This window comes from Zalophus californianus, chromosome 11, assembly GCF_009762305.2.
Source record: "Zalophus californianus isolate mZalCal1 chromosome 11, mZalCal1.pri.v2, whole genome shotgun sequence".
In the NCBI taxonomy this organism is placed as follows: domain Eukaryota; kingdom Metazoa; phylum Chordata; class Mammalia; order Carnivora; family Otariidae; genus Zalophus; species Zalophus californianus.
The window spans coordinates 15,403,841-15,422,794 of NC_045605.1; the positions used below are offsets into that span (position 1 = coordinate 15,403,841).

The window sequence follows — 18,954 nt, forward strand, 5'->3', positions numbered from 1 at the left end:
CTGGGGAGCCCCGGCCGAGGAGTGGGAATGATCCGCATCCCCTCCGCAGCCACGCGGAAGAGGCGCTCGCTTGCTGGTTGGTACTGAACTGCCCTAGGCTTTGGATAGAAATCAGAATGGCTGCGTTCCAGGCTTAGTCCACCCCGCCCCGTTTCACCGATGACACTAAAGCCACCAAAAGAGATGTTCGCTAATGGGACGGAGATAACACTTGTTTCAGTGGCAGAATTTGGCCTGGACTCCTTACTCTAAGCTCCATTTTTATGAGACGGAATATTCCAAAATGCAAAGCGCTGTACACAAAAGATTAATTTTATTTGTGAGGCTGTAATTGAGCATAAATGCACCACCTCGTGTTTTCATTCCATCAACTCTTATGTATCTTCCCTTATCTTTTCCTGCTTCTATCCGAATTAAAGTATCTCCGACGGGTATTTGGCGCTCCTCCCTCCCTTTTTGTATTTTTACAGCCCCGTAAAGTGTGCGCAGTCCTTGGAAAGTGCCCCCCCCCCCGTTTTATTGACATGAGTTCACATTTCTTAAATATGGGAAATGGGTCTCCTGTTTCCTCACTCCCGAAATCATCTACAGGCCACCCTTCACAGAAGTCTCCCTTGAAGGCCCCGGCGGTAACTGCCAGAGCTTGTTTAAGGAACTCTTATCTGTACTTTACCTACATTTTTCATGATGCTTAGGGAGACAGAGTAGTCAGGTGTCTATGTTTAGAAGAGAAACCTACTGGCAGTAGCAGGGAGAAGTTGATTTTTCTTCAATTTGTGGATTGTTCAGTCTTCATAGGGAGACCTTGGTAGAAACAAGGAGAAATAAATCCCTTTGATACCATCCTCAACCTCATCTCTGGAGCTATCTGCTGTTATCAGTGTGGTGTGTAACCTTCCAGGCCCCTTCCTGTGCATTTACTTATATATGTATCTTGAAATATGTAACTTTTGCTTTTTTGTAAATGATAAATGTTATATAATTAGATTGCAACTTGCTTTTTTCTTTTTTTGTAACGAAGAACAAATGATGGAGCATTTTCCATATCGGTGTGTAAAGATTCACCTCAGTGTTTACTGCTATAGAACATTCCATAGCATGGGGGTTGGTTAGCTGCAGTGATGGACATATACGTTGTCATTTCACTTCCACTGAGAGAGATTTTGTTTCTGTATGACTGACTCTACTTTTGGGTAGTTATCTGGAAAGTTAGATTATTTCCATCCATTTCTTTCTTTTTAAAAATTTTATTTATTTTTAAAGATTTTATTTATTTGAGAGAGTGAGAGCGAGCACAAGCAGGGTGAAGGGCAGAGGGAGAAGCAGAGCCCAATATGGGACTTGATCTTGGGACTCCGGGATCATGACCTGAGCTGAAGGCAGACGCTTAACGAACTGAGCCACCCAGGTGCCCCTCTTTCCATCCATTTCAGATTATGCATCTTTAACATTTATTGGGCCTCTGTCATATATAAGCACTGCACTAGGTGTGTCTTTGCTTTTGGAAAAGTCACAGTTTATTGGCAAACAAATACATTTATGATTTCAAAGCACTTACTAAAAACCTGTTGAGTGGCTGCAAATTGGGACAGGAAGAAGGTCAGTGTGCCCTGCTCCTGAGCTCCCATCCCCAGGATATCCTTGGTGGGAGCAGTATCTGTGCCCTTGGGAGGTGCAGCAGGTGCAAGTGCTCTGGGGAGTCACCTGTTTTGTTCTCTGACCAGAGAGGAGAATAGTGTTTCACAAGAACATGTTGTAAAACAATGGGAACATTTTAAGGTAAATCACCTGTTTTAGATTGACCAAGGCAGCTGAATTCACTAGTTCTTGTTCAGAATAACTTGTTAGTAACATTTAAGGACTACATCCCTTCCCCGCCACTGAGCAGAAACCCACAAGTTGCCATCTTGCAGGACATGTGCCAAACTGACAGAAGAGTAAAACGAACACATTAGCGAAGGCATATGCATACGTTATAAACCATGCAAGTATGTCATGTGCTGAGGGCAATGTGGATCAGGGCAAATATCCTGGTTCAGGAGAATTTTAAAAATTTGTTGTCACCCAGCAACCCCCATCTTAGGTTTACAAGTAACAAATGTATCACATATATTCACCAAGAGACTGTTTGTAGCAGCTTCATTCATAACGGCCCCAAACTGACTATCACCCAAATACCCATCAATAGTTGGATGAGTGAATAAATTGTGGTGGATTCACTGAATATAATTCCATACGGCAATGAAAAGAAATGGTCTATTACATTCTGCAGCTTAAATGAATCCCACAAAGATAATATTGAGTGAAAGAAGTCAGAAGCCGAAGAGTACATTATGATTTCACTTTAGATACAAAGTTTAAAACCAGGCAAAACTAAGCTATGGTGATAGAAGTAGAGATGGTGCTTAGTTTGTGGGGTGGTAGTGTTGAGAAGAGGGCATAACAGGTTTCTTGGGGTGCTGGCCGTTCTCTGCAATGCTGGTTGCAATGGCTTTGTGAGAATTTAATAGGCTGCAGTATGTACGCTTTTCCATATATATGTTATACTTCAGTAAAAATTTTAAAAATATTTTGTATGTGTGCGCAAAAGACTAGAGGATTTGGGGTGCCTGGGTGGCACAGTTGGTTAAGCGTCCGATTCTTAATTTCGGTTCAGGTCATGACCTCAGGGTCGTGAGATCAAGCCCTGCATCAGGTTCCACACTGAGCATGGAGCCTGTTTAAGATTCTCTCTCTCCCTCTGTGCCCCTCTCCTACCCCTACCCCTACCACCCCCTACCCTGCGCACTGGTGCTCTCTCTTTCTCTCTCTCTCTCAAAAAAGAAGAAAAAAAGACTAGAGGGTTTGATTTTGCTGGAAAACTTAAGCAGGGGAAAACTCACTTTTAGCAGGAGAAGCTGCACCAGGTGAGTTTTTTTCTACTTCTTCACCAGTGGTTTTAGAATTACAAAAATATGGTTACTGAAGAGAACTGGAAGAACATAGGACATACAAAGAATAAAATAAAAACCACCCATGATTGAATTTTCTAAATTAAACACTTTTAGCATTATGTTGTATATCCACACACACTATAAACTTTAATGGGGATAATATTTTGTGGCTTTTTCATTTTTTTTAAAGATTTTATTTATTTATTTGAGAGAGAGAGAGAGAATGAGAAATAGAGAGCACGAGAGGGAAGAGGGTCAGAGGGAGAAGCAGACTCCCTGCTCAGCAGGGAGCCCGATGTGGGACTCGATCCCGGGACTCCAGGATCATGACCTGAGCCAAAGGCAGTCGCTTAACCAACTGAGCCACCCAGGCGCCCTGTGACTTTTTCATTTATTGAGAACATTTTCCTATGTCATTTTTTCCCTACAGAATTTTCAGTGGCTATCTTTATAGAATTGCAGCATGAAGAACTACAAGAATGTATTTACCAAGATTACTATTTGACAATTAGGTTGTTCCTTTTTTTCTGCTATTATAAAATTGCAATAGACACTTTTATTGACAAATCTTTATGCAGATCGACCCCTTATAATCTATTTAAGATAAATTCCCAGAAGTGGTTATGCAGGCTTAAATTTCTCTTTAGGCATTTGATACATTCTGCCAAGTTGCCCTCCAGAAAGATTTATCATATGTGCTCCCAACAGCAGTGAGTGACAGCCTCTGTATCTTTAGACACTAATAAGAATACTGATGCGTTTCTACAGTCCTGGCATTATGAATTTGAATAGGATGAGGGGGAGGATGAGGAGGCAAAGGATTGGGAACATTTCACAGTTTGCACTGAGATGGGGATGATCATGTGTCAAGAGAAAGCAAGCCATTTAGTGTTCTTGAATTCTGTGATTTCATGACCGCATAGAATGTCACTCAGAATTATGAAATTTATGGAATTGACTTCTAAAAAAAAATTAAATCGAGCACCCAGAATATGGGGCTTTAGAGTTGGACAGACCTGGATTTGCCTATAAACACCAATTCCTACCTGTGTGACACTAGGCAAGTTGTTTAGCTTTCCTGAGCCTCCATTTCTACAGCATTAAAAGCGACATGCTGGTACATGCCTTATAGGGTTAATGTAGAGGAGGGTAAGTGTTTAGCACAATGCTTGGGACGTCCTAATACGCCAAATACACATTAGTTAACTACTTGTTTTTGTTCTTAGTGGGGAGAAATACAACCTAAAAATGGGCACTACTGCAGTGTTAAAACCTTGGTTAAGTGCTTTGCCAAGTTCATGGGGAATTTCCTTTCTCGTTTGTGGGCCAGATTTTCACAATCAATAATCAGCTAATTGCTTCCTCCTGTTTCGCCGTAGCTTTGGAAGTTGGGCTCTCCTGTAGGGGAGACCTCTGAGCTTATTTTCTTTATTCATTTGTTAGAAAGGGGGCGGGAGAAAGAGCACAAGCAGGGGGAGTGGCAGGCAGAGGGAGAAGCAGACTCCTCAAAGAGCGGAGAGCCCCATGTGGGACTCGATCCCAGGACCCCAGGATCATGACCCAAGCCGAAGGCAGACGGCCAACCAACTGAGCCACCCAGGTGTCCTGAGTTTATTTTAGATTGACCTTCCTGTTGCTAAAGTGGAAACTTCTGCTAGCCCTTTTAGGGGCTAAGAGAAAAAACCCAGACCTTTCAGTAGTCTGGAAATTGGCTTCTACCCCAAGAGCCAGATGAGAAAAAAAAACAGAACAAACTGATAGAAAATAAAAGCTTGCAGCCAGAATAAGAAGTGTTCCTGTTTTGCTCCAGTGGATATGACTGTTCTGTACGTCATGGACAGCAGTTTGCTGAAAGGGAAAAGAGGCCATGGCTAGGCAATCCTTGATTCTGAATTGTGATCTCTTTAATTCCAAGCTAAAGAACTTGAATTGCTTCTTTATCTTTAGGCCCTTCAGAACTCCAGTTCTCCATATGCAGAACCATAACTAAATTAGTACATCATTTTCTCTGCAGTTTGCCTGCTTATCTTCCTCACTATACTGAAGTTCCTGGATTCAGACAAGTATAACAAAAAGACAAATCCTGGTGTATGTTCTGACAATTATAGCCCAGCTTCACACTTCAGAAAAGCATCTAATTAAAGATTAGGGAACTGAAGAACTTTGATGTGCTTGCCCAGGGAGAGTCACTTGAACCTCTTGGAGACTCCATTTCTCACCAGAGATAATGATACTTCCGCAAACGGTTGCTATGAAAAGTCCATAAAAAGTGAAAGCACTCTTTTAGGTATAATTCGTTATATAAAATTAAGGACTAGTTGCTGACAGTACTTTTTTTTTTTTTAGATTTTATTTGGGCGCCTGGGTAGCTCAGTTGGTTAAGCGACTGCCTTCGGCTCAGGTCATGATTCTGGAGTCCCAGGATCGAGTCCCGCATCGGGCTCCCTGCTCAGCGGGGAGTCTGCTTCTCCCTCTGAGAATAAAATAAATAAATTTTATTTATTTGACAGAGAGCGTGTGAGCGAGCACAAGCAGAAGGAGCAGCAGGTGGAGGGAGAGGGGGAAGCAGGCTCCCCGCCAAGCAGGGAGGCTGACTCAACTCAGGGCTCGATCCCAGGACCCCAGGATCACGACCTGAGCCGAAGGCAGACGCTTAACCGACTGAGCCACGCAGGCGCCCCTGTCAATCCTTTCTATGTCTGTCCCCCATGGTGGTGGTTGAGCTCCCTAAAGGGCAAGAATCATGTCTTGTTCATATTTAGTACAATTGCAGGAATAGTGAGTACTCCATACATGTTTGTCAAAAGGAGGAAAGGAAGGAAGGCAGTAAGTCTGAAGAGGTACAGTGGGTCGCTAATCCCTGCCTTTGTACCCTCATCAATAAGAAGACCAAATGGACACAGGCCTTACCAGGTTCAGATATCATAGGAACACTCTGGGCCTCTGCCATTGGACAGTAGGGGGAGCAACCAAGTCAACAACAAAGATGCCACTCTGCTGTTCACATCTCTGCTTTCACCTTACTTCCTTATTTTACTGAGAAATGATATACAACATTGTGTTAGTTTCAAGTGTACAACCTATCACTTTGATATTTATATACATTACAAAATGGTCACCATGTAAATCTAGGTAAACATCTGTTGCCATACAAAGTTTTTACAATACTATTGACTATATTCCCTATGTTGTACATTACATCCCTGTCTTATTTATTGTATAAATACCTTTTAATCCCCTTTACCTGGGGCACTTGGGTGGCTCAGTCCGTTGAGTGTCCGGCTCTTAATTTTGGCTCAGGTTACGATCTCGGGATGGAGCCCCACCTGGGGATCCGCGCTCAGCCCGGAGTCTTCTTGGGACTCTTTCTCTCTCCCTCTCCCTCTGCTCCTCCCCCTGCTTGCATGCTCTCTCTAAATAAAAATAAAATCCTAAAAAAAAAAAGACAATCCCTTTTACCTGTTTCACCCATCCTTCACCCCCTCTCCTCATATTGCTGCCTTTTTTTTTTTTTTTTTTTTAATGTAAGCTCTGTGCCCAACGTCGGGCTTGAACTGATGACCCCAAGATCAAGAGTCACATGCTCGGGTGCCTGGGTGGCTCAGTTGGTTAAGCGACTGCCTTCCGCTCAGATCATGATCCTGGAGTGCCGGGATGGAGTCCCACATCGGGCTCCCTGCTCAGCAGGGAGTCTGCTTCTCTGTCTGACCCTCCCCCCTCTCATGCTCTATCTCATTCTCTCTCTCAAATAAATAAATACAATCTTAAAAAAAAAAGAGTCACATGCTCTACCGACTGAGCCAGCCAGGCACCCCCCACATTGCTTCTTTTAATGTATTTTATTCATAGTATTAACAAATGATATACACACACTATCCAAAAATTTTAACGAATGGTACAAAATATACTCAGCAGATGAAAGAGGGTCCAATCTACTCCCCGTTTGTGCTTCTGTCCATGGTTCAGATCCTGAAACTGTGACAGGAAAGAGAACCTTAGCTGGAAGTCAGAAAATCTATGTGCCTGGTGGTGACTAGACAGTTTCTTCCTCTCACTTATCTCTTTAGCAAATGGGCACTATCTTTTCTGTCAACCGTATTGAGGAGAGGAGGGGGTAAGAGGAAAATCATCCACATTCATTCCTTCAACCAAACATGGAATATCTACCAACTCTGTTAGGCCTGGTTCCTGGTCAACAAAGCACAGCTCCCGCTCTCTGGGAACTCCAGCTGATGGGAAAAAAGAGTAAAATATCCTGGAAATAAAAAGCTGTGGGGGAGAGGGGTGCAAAACAAACCCCACAAATGCGAACCACATGGTCACTTTTTCACATGTCCATATTCTCTCAAATTGATTGTCACTCCTGTACACAGCTCCTTGTGACACCAAACTGTACACCTACAGTTTTCCATGTGAACAGTTGGTTTAGCCAGAGATGGAAATGGTGGGTGGCCATGGAATATCTTAGACACTTGCCACTTGTTAAATCACTTAGCTCTCAGAGCTGCTCCTTCCATGCATTCTCCCTGTGTTCGGCTTATGTCCCATAGCCTCCCACTATAGAAAGGGAAAGAAAGCCCACGTTCTTGAGAGTTCCCGCACCAAGAGTTATTTCCTAGCTTCCTTAAGAAACATATTCTATGTGTCTACTTCATGCCACACACTCTGAAGAGGGACACAAAAAACGAATTAAGACACTGACTGTGGTTCGCAATCTGTATCCCGTGGCAAACACAAACTTATAATTTTATTTCTCCGCTCCTACAGCTGAAAAGCCAGTTTCATACACCTTCATTCATTTATGCCTCAAAACAGCCCTGGGCGCTCAGGACGTAATATTCTTAAGCACAGTGGGGTACAATTCAGAAGGCGCAGGACATTCCTCATCTTTTTTGTTGTTGTTGTTAGATTTTATTTATTTGAAAGAGCATGCAGGGGGAGGGGCAGAAGAGGGAGAGAGAATCTCAAGCAGACTGCGCTGAGCCCAGAGCCCCAGGTGGGGCTCTGTTCCACGACCCTGAGATCAAGATCTGGGCAGAAATCAACAGTCGGATGCTTAACCCACTGAGCCACCCAGGCGCCCTGATATTCCTCATCTTGATCCCTCATTGCCCATGCATTTAATAAGGAAGGAAACTGATGCTCAAAGAGGTGAAGGGTCCAGCACTCAGGAGCATTTCAGGCAGTTCACGTACAGAGCCAGCAAATTGGCAACCCGAGTTGATGGGCTGGGAATCCTACCTCACGAGGCCACGCCCAACGCCCTGAGGAAGCTGTCACCCGGACTTCAGGGCGCATGTGCAGTCAGGCTCCAGGAAGCTGTCCTGTCACGTGATCCGTGCGCTCCTTTCACATGACCTCTCTCCCAGAGGCGGAGACCTTCGGCCAAAATGGCGGCCTACCTGCAGTGGCGGCGCTTCGTTTTCTTCGACAAGGAGCTGGTGAAGGAGCCGCTAGGCAATGATGGGGCTGCTCCCACGGCTGCACCTGCCTCAGGACCCGCTGTTTCCAAGTTCCTTTGCCTCCCTCCCGGCATCACTGTCTGCGACTCGGGCCGAGGGAGCTTAGTCTTTGGAGATATCCTTCCTCTGGAGCTGTCTGTTCCCTCCCCGGATCCCTGAAGAGATCCAGCTGGGATGGCATCTGTCGGGCAGAGGGGTTCGTGTTGCGTGCCACTTTACTTTAGATGGGCGCCCCGTGCTCCTTCTGTGGCTTGAGGGAAGAAAGAAGGAAGTCCATTCTCTAACTTGTTGCCAACTCAGCAATCCTGGGCAAGTCATTTAACCTCTCTGGTCTTCAATTTACTTATCTGTGAAAGGGGTATGAAATATCAACTTGGCAAGGTTATTTTTAAGATCAATCAAAACAATGGATGCAAGTAGGCTTTACAAGATGAATGTGTAAGGTGTCATTATCTCCCCTGCCCAAATTGTGGGCAAGGAGATAGACCAGGAGTTTGCTGCTTTGTTCTTCATAGTGTTGCTACTAAACTCTGGCCTTCTTTTTCACTCTTTTAAAGATGGGGATTTTCCGGAGATGATATGTGGGAAAAATCCTCGAAAGTTTTAAAGAGCTAAATGTATGTTAGTAGTTATCTGGGTTCTGATCTAAATATAAGTATCTCTCCTTGCAAAGGAGGCTCCTTGACTATTCTGCACATATGGAAGGCCAAATCTGGTTCTTGCCTCGCTCCCTACAGCTGACAGGCTTCCAAGCCTACAAACTGCGGGTGACACACCTGTACCAACTGAAGCAGCACAATATTTTGGCATCTGTTGGTGAAGATGAAGAAGGCATCAACCCCCTGGTGAGTCCTGGAAAGGAAGTGGGAAAGGACCAGAAGACTAGGAACAGTTGTTGGAGGGGACTAGCATTCACACGTCTTTTTTTTTTTTCTTAAGATTTTATTTATTTATTTGACAGAGACACAGCAAGAGAGGGAACACAAGCAGGGGCAATGGGAGAGAGAGAAGCAGGCTCCCCACGGAGCAGGGAGCGCGATGCGGGGCTCGATTCCAGGACCCTGGGATCATGACCTGAACCGAAGGCAGATGCTTAACGACTGAGCCACCCAGGCGCCCCTCACACATCTGAGGTCTGTTCACAGGTAAAGATCTGGAACCTGGAGAAGAGAGATGGTGGCAATCCACTCTGCACCCGAATCTTCCCTGCCATCCCAGGAACAGAGCCGACTGTTGTGTCTTGTTTGACTGTCCACGAAAATCTCAACTTTATGGCCATCGGTAAGCAGAAGGCAAAGCTAACACTCCATGATTCTTTATAGATTTTTTTTTCAGAGTTGCTTCTGCAGCTTATCTTTATTGTTTTAATGAGATCACTTTGTACTGAAATCAGGCATTTGAGATATTAAAGTTTGGAGTGGGAAAGCATTGAGTTTCATTCTTTGAAAAAGTCCGTGAGTACTGATTTTTATGTTAAGCCTTGGAAAAGTTGGGTATGAGAAGAAAGCTTGTCACTTCCAACAAGTACCTCACATGGTCTTTTTCCCCTTCTGCGCTTCTTGATCTTTTCAGCCTCAATGAAGTGCTGTTTCCTGCTCTCCTACAGGTTTCACAGATGGTAGTGTTACATTGAACAAAGGAGACATCACCCGGGACCGGCATAGCAAGACCCAGATTCTGCACAAGGGAAACTACCCTGTAACTGGCCTGGCCTTTCGCCAGGCGGGAAAGACCACTCATTTGTTTGTTGTGACAACTGAGAACGTTCAGGTACGAGTTAAGGGCAGGCAGGAAAGGGTTCTCCATTGCTCAGGGGCCTAGGGTAAGGAACTGACAAGAGAGGTAGGATTCTTAAGTTTTTCATCATGTAGCCTTGAGTCATTTGCCCTGAAATATTTTATTTCTTCACTTAAGAGATGAGGAAGAGTCAGAATTAGGAAAAGAACTAGGGCTTATAGTTAAAGACCTGAATTTTTTTCCTAGCTTGTTAAGTGACATTGGACAAGTTGCTTTACTTTGCTGGTTCCTGGTGCTCTTGTTATTTCTAACAGCCTTCTCTCAGGAATAGTCTTTTGGTAAAATAGTTCAAGCTTATTTTATTTCTCATGGTGGCAGGATTCCGTTAGTAGGTAGTGATAGGACACACAGAGGAAGAAAATGTGGTCTCTGCTTATATATATGTGTATGTATTTTTAAAGATTTTATTTATTTATTTGAGAGAGGGAGAGTGCATGTGTGTACGCATGGAGCATGAGTGGGGTGGAAGGGGCTGAGGGAGAGGGAGAAGCAGGGTCTCCACAGAGCAGGAAGCCCAACATGGGGCTCGATCCCAGGACCCCAGGATCATGACCTGAGCCGAAGGCAGATGCTCAACTGACTGAGCCACCCTGGGGCCACACTGCCTAGTTTATATATTTAATAGATGGGTGATGGTTAATGGACAAAGCAAGCAGCCAGGGAAAGTTTTAGGGTGCTATAAGTTAAAAAGCAAGAGAGCCAGTATGGAGATGGGAATACCTTTGGGAAGGCTTAGATGCCCTCTCCTGAAAGGGAGTCTGTTAACCCCTTTCTTCTCGCAGTCCTATATCGTTTCTGGAAAGGACTACCCTCGTGTGGAGTTGGACACCCATGGCTGTGGCCTGCACTGCTCAGCCCTAAGCGACCCTTCACAGGACCTGCAGTTCATAGTGGCCGGAGATGAATGTGTCTATTTGTACCAGCCTGATGAACGTGGGCCCTGCTTTGCCTTTGAGGGCCATAAACTCATCGCTCACTGGTTTAGAGGCTACCTTGTCATTGTGTCCCGTGACCGGAAGGTTTCTCCCAAGTAAGGACTCCAGGGAGAAGGGAAAGGGAGTAGGGCTGTCCTTGTTCCCCAGAATTCACATGATTTTAAAATCCTAATACCTGGATCATGTCAATCTCCTACTGCGGTTTTATGTAGATTATGCTCACACCTAGATTCACTTGTAACGTTTTTACTGAAAAATGTATTTTTGCTACAGACGTTCGCTAAGCAGACCTGGTGCACCGCTTTTGGGGACTGCTTTTTGGTTTTTTTATTCTTCTGTCAAAATAAATTGGGTGGAGGAAAAAGGAAATGAGTAGTAGAGAAGTTGGAAAGGGCTGAGAGGGCAGGACACAGTACCTTTATTCTGAGCCACCTAAAAGGGGCGGCAGGGTCTTCTGCGTGAGGGAAGTGATCCCTGTCAGTGTTAGTTCGTTTTAGCTCAGCACTAAGCGCAGCGTCTTATTTTTACCAGGTGCTAATTACGTTAAACGAATGAGCGTTTGGACGTTCTTAATTTTTTAATCTATCGCTTACGTTAATCATAGGATCCTGAAGGGTAAGATCTCTTCCTTTAACTGCCAGTGCAATGTCACACTTACGGAATATGCTGCTAGAGGGGCCAAAGGGTGGTTTGTTCGGGGCGGAGTGTGCACACCAAAGTTGTGATATAAGGGGTTGCTGAGACAGAGGTGGTACAAATATCTGGTGCTTTTTCTTTTCCACACAGGTCAGAGTTTACCAGTAGGGACTCCCAGAGCTCCGACAAGCAGATTCTCAACATCTATGACCTGTGCAACAAGTTCATAGCCTATAGCGCCATCTTTGAGGATGTAGTGGATGTGCTTGCTGAGTGGGGCTCCCTGTACGTGCTGACGCGGGATGGGCGGGTCCACGCACTGCAGGAGAAGGACACACAGACCAAACTGGAGGCAAGGCCACCAGGTTCCCAGAGCTGGCCATAGGCACCCAGACACAGCTGTAGGAATAGGCTCCCCAAGTCACTTTGGCCAGGGTGTTTCCTTCCCTTTGGGGCACAGCCTTACCCAGATCCCTTAGGGTAGAATTACAAGGTAAATGGTCTGGGATGAGGTCTTAGAGGAAGATAATGGCTAGGAGCCTGAGTCCACTCTCAGGGTCCGCTCTGTCTGCCAAGAGCCTTGTGAGGTAAGGCGATGTTGGTCTTGGGGGTATCTGAGAGGTCTTACCCAGTCTGGGATCTAGGCAGATCAGAATTCCAGGACTGTGTGGCTTGTGTGTCGTAGGTGCATTCTGGGAAGGTGTCTTCTCTGAATGGCTTCTACCAATTTTCTAATTTTTCCTCTTCCAGATGCTGTTTAAGAAGAACCTATTTGAGATGGCCATTAACCTGGCCAAGAGCCAGCACCTGGACAGTGATGGGTTGGCCCAGATCTTCATGCAGTATGGGGACCATCTCTACAGCAAGGGCAACCACGATGGGGCTGTTCAGCAGTATATCCGGTCAGTCTTGGGGCGCTTTCAGATATAGCTCTGCATGCAGCCAGATAGGCTAACACCTGGGCTTCGGTGAGGGGAGCAGACTCCACCAGGAACCACCCTTTCTTTCTGCAGGAGCTGTAATGGCCTGAGTGAGAAGACAGTATACTTAATTGCAAAGGGTTAAATATTACATGACCAAGATACAGTTGAGCCGATGAGTACCTTTTGTTTTAAATTTCAGCCTGGCCTTTGTTAATATTCATTTTGGGGGCAGCCAGCTGGCTCAGTTGGTACAGCATTTGACTCTTGATCTCAGGGTCGTGAGTTCAAGCCCCATGTTGGGCATATAGCTTAGTTTAAAAAAAAAAAATTCGTTTTGATCTGATTCTTTTAAAAGAAAAGGGTATTCATCTCTTGGCTTCCACAGTTTCTTTCCTTGGTACTAATTCTTGGAATTTCCTGCCCTAGTAAGGAGTTGTGGGAACCTGTCTAGCTCCTTTCCCTACCTCCCTAGAATTCCTGTTTTCAGCCAAGTTTAAGAATCAGTGCTCTCGGGGCACCTGGGTGGCTTAGTTGTTAAGCATCTGCCTTCTGCTCAGGTCATGATCCCGGGGTCCTGGGATTGAGCCCCACATCGGGCTTCCTGCTCAACGGGAAGCCTGCTTCTCCCTCCCCCACTACCCCTGTTTGTGTTCCCTCTTTCACTGTGTCTCTCTCTGTCAAATAAATAAATAAAAAATCTTTAAAAAAAAAGGATCAGTGCTCTGGAGCCTTGCTTCTCACAAGGTCTGCAGTTCAATAGCATTGATATCGTCTGGGTCTTTATTAGAAATACAGGCCTACTGACACAGAATTTACATTTTAAGAAGATCTGCAAGTGATTTCTATGCACGTAAAAGTTTGAGAAGTACACTGACCCACATACTATTTGATGCACGTGTCTCTCCAGAACCATTGGAAAGTTGGAGCCATCCTATGTGATCCGCAAGTTTCTTGATGCCCAGCGCATCCACAACCTGACCGCCTACCTGCAGACCCTGCACCGGCAGTCCCTGGCCAATGCTGACCACACCACCCTGCTGCTCAACTGCTATACCAAGCTCAAGGACAGCTCGAAGCTAGAGGAGTTCATCAAGGTGCAGGGTGGTGTTAGTGGGAGATTCTGCAAGGGTCCCACCAAGCATGAGGTGGCTCCATCAGGGCTTGCCCCTCAGCAGATGCAGGGAGGGGAAGGAGCTGATCTTATTTGGGGACCAGGACCCTCTGGTCTATAAACTGGGAAGAGGAACAGCCTTTCCTCCTAGTTCTCTCCCATCTCCTCTCTTGTTTTATGATGCTTGAACTTCCCATAGTGTCTAAGCTCAGGGAATTAACATTGGGAGGGCCCTGGGTCCCCAAGGAGTCCCTGAAATAGTAGGGGCAGAGGAAGACTTTAGCTCTTAGAGACTTTCTGAGAAGCAGCAGGACGTCATGTTCTAAAACCATGAAGTTTATTTACTTTATTTTATTTATTTATTTATTTTTGGTCTCCACCATCCTGGCATCGGCTTTATTGTTATCTTAAGAATCTGTGGGTGGGGGGGCACCTGGGTGGCTCAGTCGTTGGGCGTCTGCCTTCGGCTCAGGTCATGGTCCCAGGGTCCTGGAGTCGAGCCCCGCATTGGGCTCCCTGCTCAGCGGGAACTCTGCTTCTCCCTCTCCCACTCCCCCTGCTTGTGTTCCCTCTCTCACTGTGCCTCTCTATCTGTCAAATAAATAAATAAAATCTTAAAAAAAAAAAAAAGAATTAAGAACATTTAAAAAAAAAAAAATCTGGGGGTGGGGCACCTGGGTGGCTCAGTCAGTAGGGCGTGTGACTCTTGATCTCCGGGTTGGGAGCTCAAGCCCCACATTAGGCCTAGAGCTTACTTTAAAAACCAAAAAACAAGAAGAATCTGGTCTTAGAATCAGATGCATGTTTCCTCTCCCTTCCCCAACCCTATTTCTGTGAATGATTTTGTTTAATGTCTCCCTGGCAGACAAAGAGTGAGAGTGAAGTCCACTTCGATGTGGAGACGGCCATCAAGGTCCTCCGGCAGGCTGGCTACTACTCCCATGCCCTCTACTTGGCTGAGAACCATGCACATCACGAGTGGTACTTAAAGATCCAGCTAGAGGACATCAAGGTAAGTGAGAGACCTCTTCTTTTTCTAGGACATTCTCGGAATGATGAGAGTGCCTCCTGGTGGGTGAGGCTGGAGCACACGCTTCCTCTGCCCTTTACTTCTCCACAGAATTATCAGGAAGCCCTACGGTATATCGGCAAGCTGCCTTTCGAGCAGGCAGAGAGCAACATGAAACGCTATGGCAAGATCCTCATGCACCATATACCAGAGCAGACGACCCAGTTGCTGAAGGGACTCTGTACAGACTATCGGCCTAGCCTCGAAGGCCGAGGCGATCGGGAGACTCCGGGCTGCAGGGTGAGACCTCAGGGAGAATGGCTTTTGGACAGTGGGGATCACCTCAGGGGCCTCAAGGGTACCACGCCCATTCCTCCTCCCTCCTCCCTCACCATCCCAGGCCAACTCGGAGGAGTTCATCCCCATCTTTGCCAACAACCCTCGAGAGTTGAAAGCTTTCCTGGAACACATGAGTGAAGTCCAGCCAGACTCACCACAGGGCATCTATGACACACTCCTGGAGCTGCGGCTGCAGAACTGGGCCCACGAGAAGGATCCACAGGTGAGGCCTGGCAAAGCTGGGGGAGATGCTGGGGAAAAGATCATTCTTTCACCTTCTGTGGTTGCTTTTTTTGCCACCTTCTTTAGGTCGGTAACACCTCACCCCTGGGAGCTAAGTGGTCCCCTGTGAAGAGGCGGTTGAAGAGGCAGTTGATTTGCCTTGTCCCGGAGACCCTGTGATTTTGCTCTTCTGGCCAGCAGCTCTTTCCTCCTTCCCTAGGTCAAAGAGAAGCTTCACGCAGAGGCCATCTCCCTACTGAAGAGCGGCCGCTTTTGCGACGTCTTTGACAAGGCCCTGGTCCTCTGCCAGATGCACGACTTCCAGGATGGGGTCCTTTACCTCTACGAACAGGGGAAGCTGTAAGATGGGGGGGGTCTTCTGGGAAGGGGGAAGGACCTGGCTTTCCGGGGGCGGCCGCTGAGGTGTGCCGTGCCCCGGCCCCAGGTTCCAGCAGATCATGCACTACCACATGCAGCACGAACAGTACCGGCAGGTGGTGGCTGTGTGCGAGCGCCACGGGGAGCAGGAGCCGTCCCTGTGGGAGCAGGCGCTCAGCTACTTCGCCCGGAAGGAGGAGGACTGCAAGGAGTACGTGGCAGCTGTGCTCAAGCACATTGAGAACAAGAACCTCATGCCGCCCCTCCTGGGTACTTGAGAGGGTGGGGTAGCGGGGGTGGGGGGTGTGCGGGCGGCCGGCAGCTCTGGGGCAGGGGCTCTGCCATTCCCTCCAGGGGGTGTCCCTTGCTTCATTGTCTCGTTTCCTTCTCGACCCAATCAGTGGTGCAGACGCTGGCCCACAACTCCACAGCCACCCTGTCTGTCATCCGGGATTACCTGGTCCAAAAACTGCAGAAACAGAGCCAGCAGATCGCACAGGACGAGCTCCAGGTGCGGAGGTACCGAGAGGAGACCACCCGCATCCGCCAGGAGATCCAGGAGCTCAAGGCGAGGTACGTGGCAACTGGATACGTACAGAGCTCCAGGGGATGACCTTGTTCTTCACCGGGTGTCACTAAATACTTTTCGTAGAGGGTTAGGTGGAGCGTGTTCAGATATTTCATTCTTAAAGATCAGAGAACGGTATATTCCGTAGATCATGATTTATTGGGCTTTGGAGAGTGTTATCTTGTGGCAGGTACTTTTCTTTCTGTAGGAATCTTATCTTTTACTTTTCCTAAACACACATCTAAGTTGTGGTTGGAAGCCATTCAGAAGTAAAAAACCGCTTTAGAAGATACAGGAAGTGGATAATTTAGAAGTATTTATACTATATATTAATCTACTTTTAAGTTTTAATCTGCCCTTAACTCTATAAAATATTTATTAGAGAAGAACAGTTTCTTCATCCCACAAATATTTACTGAGCCTCTTTTGTGTCTCAAGCACTGTTCTTAACAACACAGACAAAAAGTCCTGCTGTGTGGAACTTACAACGCAGAGTTAGAAACACATTGAATAAGCAAAATATTATGTTAGATGGTGATAGGGTCTAAGGAGAAAATGAGTTCAGGAAGGGGAGTAGGGTGCAGAGCGTGTGTTATGTTCTCACGTATAAGGCGGCCAGGAAAGGCCTCACTGGAAAGGTCACATCTGAGTAAAGACCTGAAAGACCAGCATAAGCTCCCAGTTCTGGGATGACTGAGTCTCGGGGATGGAAGGCACAGCACAGGGAGCACGGTCAGTGGTTGGTAACAGCACTCTGATGACAGGCGGTAGCCACACTCGGCACACCAGGACACGGACTCGTCAGTCGGGGGTTGTACACCTGAAACTAACATGACCCATGTCAGCTGTACTTCAAGTAAAAAAAAAAGGAGATATGAAGGACAGTTTAGTGGTAGTTGTGAAAACTGGAAGCGTTAGTTGGCCTTGGCAGGGAGTGTGTGCTGAGACTGCAGGCCCAAGGCGGGTGTCCTCGTTTGACTCCCTGTTGGTGACAAGGGCAGGGCCTTGCAGTCCCTTCCAGGGACCTCTCTCTCCTCCTCGACTCCAGCCGCCTTCACTCTGCACCCGGCTCTCGGCTCTGCCCACACTCTTTGCCACTCCTTTCTGGTCTCCCTTGCCTGCAGTCCCAAGATCTTCCAGAAGACCAAGTGCAGCATCTGTAACAGTGCCTTGGAGTTGCCCTCAGTCCACTTCCTCTGCGGCCACTCCTTCCACCAACACTGTTTTGAGAGTTACTCAGAAAGTGATGCCGACTGCCCCACCTGCCTCCCTGAAAACCGGAAGGTCATGGATATGATCCGGGCCCAGGAACAGAAACGCGATCTGCACGATCAGTTCCAGCACCAGGTGGGCATGAGTGCGTGGATAACCGTCCCACTCACCGAGCCTCACGGGACCATTAGCTGGTTTTCTTCCCTCCTCACTGAGGATAGGAGACCTGCAGTTCTGATTCTTCTCTCCTCTTTCCCTGCAGCTCAAGTGCTCCAGCGATAGCTTCTCTGTGATTGCGGACTACTTTGGCCGAGGTGTTTTCAACAAATTGACTCTGCTGACCGACCCTCCCGCAGCCCGGCTAACTACAAGCCTGGAGGCCGGGCTGCAGCGGGACCTGCTCATGCACTCCAGGAGGGGCACTTAAGCAGCTTGTGGGGAGGGCGGTGCGGCAGTGGAGACCCAGGGGACGCAGGCAGGGCAGACACACAGTGCCCAGGACTCCACCCTGATCTGATGCCATAGCCCTCAGGAGTAAAGGGGACTTTCTTTTTCTCCCTCCTCCTTTGGCCAGGCCGCCATTCCTCCTCTTCACTTTTTGAGCAGTGTGGATCATTCCAGACCAGCGGGGGAGGGCACCTCAGCAACCTCTGAGTATGAACAATAGCTGCTTTATTCTCTATCCAAGAGCACCAGGCCGTGCTTGGGTCCTTGCTCCCAGAGTCTATAAATAAAAGGATATAATAGTTTGGGAGTTGAAGGGTTTATTCTGGGGACTTCATGGTGATTCTTAGCTGTGCAAAATGTACTTTTCCTCTGCCCTGGAAGAACTCCACTTCCTTTCCTACACAGTTCCTTGAAGACCATGTTGACAGGACCTCATTCCAGTAATGGGGCCTGTGGCACCTAGTAGATTTTGATTTACCAAAGAACCTCTGCGAAAGGCCTAATGCTTTTCTGCTCCAAGAGCAGCCTGGATCAAGGCCCCCAAAACAGCGTCTGCTCTGCAGTCTGGCTGGTCTCTATGGCTCTTGTTGGAACAGCATATTCAAGCAGAAGGCAGACTGGTGGGGATCCTAGGGTTTAGGCCTGCACAATGGTAGATTGGTGTCTTGCTGGATTTAGTATCGGATGATAAACAGGATAAAGGGGCCTTCACTGAAACATTATGTTTACCTCTTCAGAGTTGCAAGCTGAAGTTTGTGTTGCCAGGTGTCTGCCTATTATTTGGGTTACACTGCCTGTCAGAAAATTGCTCTGGGGCACCTGAGTGGCTCAGTTGGTTAAGCATCCGACTCTTGGTTTCAGCTCAGATCTCGATCTCAGGGTTATGAGGCCAAACCCTGCATTGTGCTCCAAGCCCAGCATGGAGCCTACTTAAAAAATTTTTTAAAAAGGAAAATTGCTCCTATGGGGTTGCTTAGCCCAA

At 46.9% G+C, this 18,954-nt stretch overlaps 1 protein-coding gene across 3 annotated transcripts; it reads left to right on the forward strand.

Moving 5' to 3' along the window:
* Window positions 1–8,303: 8,303 nt before the first annotated feature.
* On the forward strand, window positions 8,304–18,268 carry VPS11 (VPS11 core subunit of CORVET and HOPS complexes). Of its 3 annotated transcripts, none has more exons than XR_003517603.2 (16): window positions 8,304–8,510; window positions 9,092–9,240; window positions 9,541–9,676; window positions 10,002–10,165; window positions 10,975–11,222; window positions 11,914–12,115; window positions 12,514–12,665; window positions 13,594–13,780; window positions 14,663–14,809; window positions 14,918–15,106; window positions 15,207–15,368; window positions 15,588–15,727; window positions 15,844–16,015; window positions 16,147–16,318; window positions 17,438–17,660; window positions 17,788–18,268. XR_003517603.2 is itself a non-coding variant. In XM_027580987.2 (16 exons), the coding sequence occupies exons 1-16, from the start codon at window positions 8,324–8,326 to the stop codon at window positions 17,950–17,952; spliced, it is 2,826 nt and encodes a 941-aa protein (XP_027436788.1). In that variant the 5' UTR covers window positions 8,304–8,323; the 3' UTR covers window positions 17,953–18,268. The 3 variants fall into 3 exon arrangements, 2 of the variants coding, with proteins under 2 accessions (XP_027436788.1, XP_027436789.1); XM_027580987.2 differs by having other exon boundaries at window positions 15,813–16,015; XM_027580988.2 differs by lacking the exons at window positions 10,975–11,222; window positions 11,914–12,115 and having other exon boundaries at window positions 15,813–16,015.
* Window positions 18,269–18,954: the final 686 nt, after the last annotated feature.